General features: G+C 36.5%; 1 protein-coding gene across 1 annotated transcript; it reads right to left on the bottom strand.

The window, feature by feature from the left end:
- Nucleotides 1-678: 678 nt before the first annotated feature.
- On the bottom strand, nucleotides 679-6,215 carry LOC132271453 (cell division cycle protein 48 homolog). The gene is made up of 8 exons (XM_059772841.1): nucleotides 5,842-6,215; nucleotides 4,410-5,065; nucleotides 4,071-4,298; nucleotides 3,738-3,962; nucleotides 2,571-2,642; nucleotides 2,200-2,481; nucleotides 1,756-2,112; nucleotides 679-1,139 (listed from the first exon to the last, which is right to left on the bottom strand). The coding sequence occupies exons 1-8, from the start codon at nucleotides 6,020-6,022 to the stop codon at nucleotides 954-956; spliced, it is 2,187 nt and encodes a 728-aa protein (XP_059628824.1). The 5' UTR covers nucleotides 6,023-6,215; the 3' UTR covers nucleotides 679-953.
- Between the last annotated feature and the right edge of the window lie 414 nt (nucleotides 6,216-6,629).

Below are 6,629 nucleotides of genomic sequence, written 5' to 3'. Positions count from 1 at the left end.
TTGAGATACATATCTCCAGTTTTATTCCAGATATGTAGCATTGCTCAATTTTGATCATATAAGTGTATGTAATATATATATATATATATATATATATATATATAGATATAGATACATGTACGCATCTGGTTTTTAATAAGTTCTCATATTCTAAGGAACTAGGCAAAATGACCATTAAAAGAGAAATGAGAGAACAATCAAATTGATTTTTTCTCTCTAATTTCTTTTCTTTTCTTTTATCTTTTATTTTATATATATTCTCTATTGCACTCTGAGTTTAAGAACTTCAAGTTGATTATTTATTTATCAAATTATTCACATGCATGCAGATGGTTGAAAAAATTATGGTTCTTATTGAAAAGAAAGTTATAACCCTTGAAGCGTAAGTCAAAGTTTTATGCTTTAGATTTTATAATAAATAATTTTTTTGGAATTTTTTTCTTTCTCTATCCTATCATGTATTATCTCGACAAAATTACTTTCAGAATATACTAAGTTGCAATCTCATCCATCAAAAAGTTTCACTTGCTATGTAATTCGAGAAACCACATCACAAAAATAATCCGTGATGTTTAGCATTTTTCACAAACATGCATGTCAATCTGATCTTTTACTAGCATATCAAACAATGATCTCTACAACAATTGCTAAATAAATGTATAAATGCGTGAATGTATATTTGCTCCAAAATTGATCCATTCTTATCAAAAAGATTTTCACAAGAAGAAAATAGAAATAACATGAGATAATTCAAGCCACTAACCTAGGGTTCAAAGAACTTATTATAAAGAAGTTCTAGTTCCACTAACCTGTCAATTGTTTAATCTAACAAAGTCTCGAGTGAAAATGCCACAAAAAGCGTGTAACAATAACATAGTAATCATCAGACGACCATTAGTCTTAATACCATTGTTGCCTTCAAAGGTGTTTGTTGAACAAAGGTTCAAAAATGGTCAGTTCAGACCCCCTGCAACAACTGCCTGGTTCATATCAATGACATCATCATCACTTACACTCCTACGCGCATATTTCATTGATTCATCAAAATGGGCAGCCTTGACCTCTGACACCTCTTCTTCTTCTACTTCCTCCTCCATAGCCTCTGGAGTCTCCCTTCTCCTCCTCTCCCTCTCACTCTCCTGCAAAATGAAAAGTGAAAATTCAACCTTAATATTTTAGTTTCCACGCAATAAAGTAAGAATTTCCGAAGAGGGTTTAAACTAAACAAGTCCTTTGAGTTTCACATAGATTCAAATGAGGGCACTGTGCCTTTAAAAGAATTGAGTTGCTTTTCTTATCACTTCTTTAGTGTAAGGACTTCCCAGACCAGAATATGACAAAGGACCGATTTTACGGGGATGGCATTATCATTACATGCTATCTCCTTTGTACTAAAAGGCCAAACTCAAACGCACCAAGCATTGTCCAACTTTCATGGAAGTTCAGTTACAACTAAATCTGATTATATTTAACACAAATTAGTGACATCAGAACAAACAAGTCTTGGACTCTGATTAGACCACGCTGGCGTAAGGACATATATTCACACTTAACCAATACAGTTGTTACACGCCTTTCCAGACATGATACAACACCATTGTTCCAATTATGTGGGGATATGAAGAGGCTTTTATAATTTTCATTCAACTACCAATATTTTTAGGGTGCTGGGGTGGTAAGGCTGGAAAGACTGGGCCGTGCTGGGGTCACTGGGGTTTTTGTTGGCACACTTGAAAAATTAGTACAGAAGCTTACCTTCTGAATTTCCTCTTTTATGGCATAGGTGCAGGCACGTTGGCATATTTCCATAATATCAGCACCACTGCAGCCTTGGGTGTTCTTAGCAAGGGATCCCAGGTCTACATCTTCAGAAACAGGAGATTTCCTAAGGCAAGCCTTGAAAATCTGATAGCGAGATTCTTCATCAGGCAAAGCGATATAAATCAATTGATCAAAACGGCCAGGACGCGTAAGTGCCGGCTCAATAAGATCAAGCCTGTTGGTGGCTCCAATAACAAAAACCATTTTATTGGTAGAAAATCCATCCATCTCCGTTAGCAGTTGATTCAAAACCCTGTCAGAAGCGCCACTATCTACTGAATTGTGCCCCTTCTACAAGGATTAAAAAAAAAAAAATTTAAACAGGGATTACAAAATATCACAACGAACAAATCAGGGTAGAAAAACACTAAAACAGACCTTTATAGCAATTGAATCCAGCTCATCAAAGAATAGCACACAAGGAGCACATTGGCGAGCCTTTTCAAATATTTTTCGAACATTAGCCTCACTTTCTCCATACCACATGGTAAGCAATTCTGGACCCTTAACACCGATAAAGTTTGCCTGACATTCATTGGCAACAGCCTTGGCCAGAAGAGTTTTCCCACATCCTGGTGGGCCATAGAAAAGAACTCCCTTTGAGGCTGACACACCAAACTTCTCAAACTTTTCTGGATGCTCCATGGGATACTGGATGATCTACATGATAAAGAGAGAGTATGAGGAGAAAATTGAAAAATATAAGGTTTAGGTGTATACATACGCTGCAATGCAGCAACTGCAACTACCTCTTGAAGCTGCTGCCTAACAGTCTCAAGGCCTCCGATATCTTCCCAACTGACATTGGGCACTTCAACAACCTGGCTCACCAAAACATTAGAAATGAGTTGAAACTATTGGAGTGCTGTGTTTCATTTACCTGCTTTTGTGTCTCGTGGTATAGAAAGAAAATTGAAGACATTTATTTGGGGAGATTCAGATTTGGTGAAGAAAGCTCAATTGTTGTGTTGGAAGAAGGTCTCTTTACCTAAAGCTGAGGGTGGGTTTGGTGTGAGAAAGATTGAGGATATTCAGAAATCGTTTTCACGTGCTTTGGTTTGGGACTTGATTAAGAAGAAAGAGTCGCTGTGGGTTGCTTGGTTTACTAATAGGTACATCAGAAACACTAGCTTCCTAATTGAGTTCAATTCTTTCATCCTCTCATTCTGCTATTTGGAACAGGTTCTATCAGTTTGGGACATCATGCTACAGAATGTGAATTTTAATGTTGGATCAAATTCAACTATTAGCTTGTTAAGAGATGTGAATTTTCTTATTCAAGATGGTAGATGCTATCTCAGTTTTTTGGGAGCTGGGATGTACCATGTAAAGCAGTTCATTTCTATTTTGCCTATTCATAATGGTGGAGATAGATTGATGTGGGATGAGGGTTCATTTACTTCTAAAAAAGCTTGGGACAAATGTAGACAACATCTTCCTTGGAGAAAGTTGCGTTGGAATAAGGGGAGGCATCGAATTGTTTTGCTGCTTGTTTGATTATTTTGGACAAGCACTTATCAATATTTAATCTGCAGAAGAGGGAGTTGCAGCTGACTTCAGTGTGTTCTAATTGCCTTTCATTTGATGATTCTAGGGATCATTTATTCGTGGGGTGCCAATTTGCTAAGAAAATATGGGCATGGTTTGATGATGTTCTGAGTCGGTCTCTTCCAGGGGTGAGAACATTTGATCACCTGCTGAATTGGTTTATTAAGTATACGATAGCTTCATCTCACATAATGCCTAGTTTCTTTTTCTTCCATGTATACTGGATGTGGTACTTATCTGTTTCTTTTTCTTGTTGATGTCTAGAGTGTAGGAATGCCTTCACTTTGATCCTTATGTACTGATTGATCCATCTTTTGATCAATACAATACCTGCTTATGAAAAAATAAAATATAAAAAATTCCCTCACCGTTTCACGCAGAATTGATGGCTTGCTTTTTCCCGTAGCAATTTTTAGTTGGAAGTGCTCATTCGTAACAACCATGGAGTTGAGTAACTCAGTATCTATGACCTCAATTTTCAAGCCAATCATACCCATCTCTCTGAGGAATTGCAATGCAGGCTCACTGCACAGACCTGATAAATCAGCAACAACATATCCATGTGTGTCTTTGGCAATTCTTTTAAAATCAACCTGCACAATTAAAAGGCATAAAGTTTGATCCTTATATACTTATTGATCTATCTTTTGATCAATACAATACCTGCTTAAGAAAAAGACAAAATATAAAAAATCACTCACTGTTTCAGGCAGAATTGATGGCTTGCTTTTTCCGGTACCAATTTGTAGTTGGATATGCTCATTCGTAACAGCCACGGAGTGGAGTATCTCAGCATCTATGTCCTCATTTTTCAAGCCAATCACGCCCATCTTCTCTCTGATGCATTGGAGTCCAGCCTCACTGCACAGAGCTGCTAAATCAGCACCGACATATCCATGTGTGTCTTTGGCAATTCTTTCTAAATCAACCTGCACAATTAAAAGCATATATAAGTTGTTCAAAAACAATATACACATCTACTATTAAAAAAATATATATGGAAGATGATACTAACTCAAAAGTATAGTGTTTGACATTACATTTTCAGCAAGCAGCATGTTCTTCGTATGGATTCGAAGAATCTCAAGACGCCCAATCCTATCTGGAACACCAATTTCAATTTCCTTATCAAATCTACCAAACCTTCTCAGGGCAGGGTCAATGCTGTTAGGACGATTAGTAGCACCAATCACAATAACATGAGCACGGCTTTTAACACCATCCATAAGGGTTAACAGCTGGGAAACAACCCTCCCTGTAGCTTCCCCATGAGTTTTCTCTCTATTGGGAGCAATAGAATCAATCTCATCAATAAAGATAATCGATGGAGCCTTCTTCTCTGCTTCCTCAAATACTTTCCTGAGATTGCTCTCACTCCCTCCGACATATTTAGACATAAGCTCTGGTCCATTTATACAGAAGAAGGAAGCACCAGCTTCGTTAGCAATAGCTCTTCCTATTGAAGTCTTTCCGCATCCTGGAGGTCCATGTAAGAGAATCCCTTTAGGTGGCTTCACACCAACTGACTGAAATAGATGTGGATTCTTCAGCGGCCACACTACTATTTCCCGAATCTCTGCCATCTGTTTTCTGACACCACCAACAGCATCATAACCATCGTGCTTGTCTAATTGATCCTCACTGCCCGGGGGAAATATTCCTCCCCTTACAAGAAATAGGTCACCCCTCTTCCTCCCTGTAAAGCAGGTTCAATACTCAAATGAACCACCACCAACAACACTAATAATACTAACATGATAAAATTTTCTGAAGGCTCATTAAATAAGACATATATACTAACAACAGATTGAATCATGAATAACAAATATGTGAGCTATCAAATCTATTCATAAGCAGTTATTGGGTAATATTGTAATCTAGTCAAATTGCTCTTATCAACAATTCTAAGACCTTCCAAAAGCAGGGGCGGAGCCAGAAATATAAAGTTGGGGGCCAAATTACTAGTATAAAATTGATTTTAAAAAAAATTTTGTTACAAATTTTTTTTAGTGCATTTTAGACTTTCTTTTTTTTTTAGTTAATATATCTATAAATGATATGTAAAGAAAAAAATGGAGAGAAGAACATATGACAGTCATAAATGAGGTTGTCAAATTAAAATTAATAAGACATATATACTAACAACAAGAGAATTTAAACATTAACTAGGCACCAAACACACTGTTAGTTGAAAGGAAAGAACTCATGGACCATCATCTAATGTCTGGATTTAATCCCACAAAGATGATAAATCTTTCGCCTGTAAATTCAATGGATGAATTCTCTCTCAATCATATTGAATCGGATCAAGAAAATCAATTCATAAACAGTTATTGGGTAATATTGTAATCTAATCAAATCAATCTTATCAACAATTTTAACACCTTCCAAAGACCATTGCTAGGGTTTTTTTTCAGAGAGAGAAAACGAAAAAAGATAAGAAGAAAAAACAGAAGAAGAAGAAGAAAATACCCGTTTTAAAAACAGAGGAACATCCAGGAGGGTTTTGTTTGATACGAGATCCAACGTTAACCGAAACAGAAACAGAGGGTCGAGAACGAACCCGATGACACAAAGACAGACCCGTTGTAACCGAATAAATAGATGGTTTAAAACGTAGAGGAGTACACACTGTAGTACACACAGAAGCCATTGAAGAACAATGGAAAGAGCCGAACAAGGAAAGAAGGTTTGGAAAATTGGAAGTTTCAGCAAGCTCAACGTATGGAAATGGTGAGTCGAAACAAGGAAAGAGGGTTTGGAAATTTTGAACTCTCCTGAAACTCAAGCTACGAAAACGGTGAGTCGAAAGAGCCGAAGAAAGAAAGAAGGTTTGGAAATTTTGAACTCTCCTGAAACTCAAGCTACGAGCACGGTGAGTCGAAAGAGCCGAAGAAAGAAAGAAGGTTTGGAAATTGTTGAATAGGGAGTCCAACAAATTCTTGCCACGTGTCATAAAAAACGGCGGCTATACAAAAAGGAAAAATTAAATAAAATACTGTAGCCTTTTAGCTTCAATTACAGGATTTGGTCATTTCTGTTTCCCAAAGTATTACCCAACCATAACTTATTTATACATTATCCTATTACAAGTTGCCCATTATTTATGATTTTAAGTGCTTAAACTGATTGCATAAACATTTTTTTATTTTTTTTTTAATTTCTTTCTCAATTATTCTTGTCTTATCTAGCTTGTTTTTATATAGGCGTAGTAGAAAGTTCAATTTTGGAAAGAGAAAAAAAAATTTGCAAAATTCAAT

The sequence above is a fragment of the Cornus florida genome, unplaced genomic scaffold (genome assembly GCF_030987335.1).
Source record: "Cornus florida cultivar Cherokee Brave unplaced genomic scaffold, ASM3098733v1 CherokeeBrave_3.0.0_Hap2_Chr08, whole genome shotgun sequence".
Classification (NCBI taxonomy): Eukaryota; Viridiplantae; Streptophyta; class Magnoliopsida; order Cornales; family Cornaceae; genus Cornus; species Cornus florida.
This window is presented reverse-complemented; position numbering and strand designations above follow the sequence as displayed.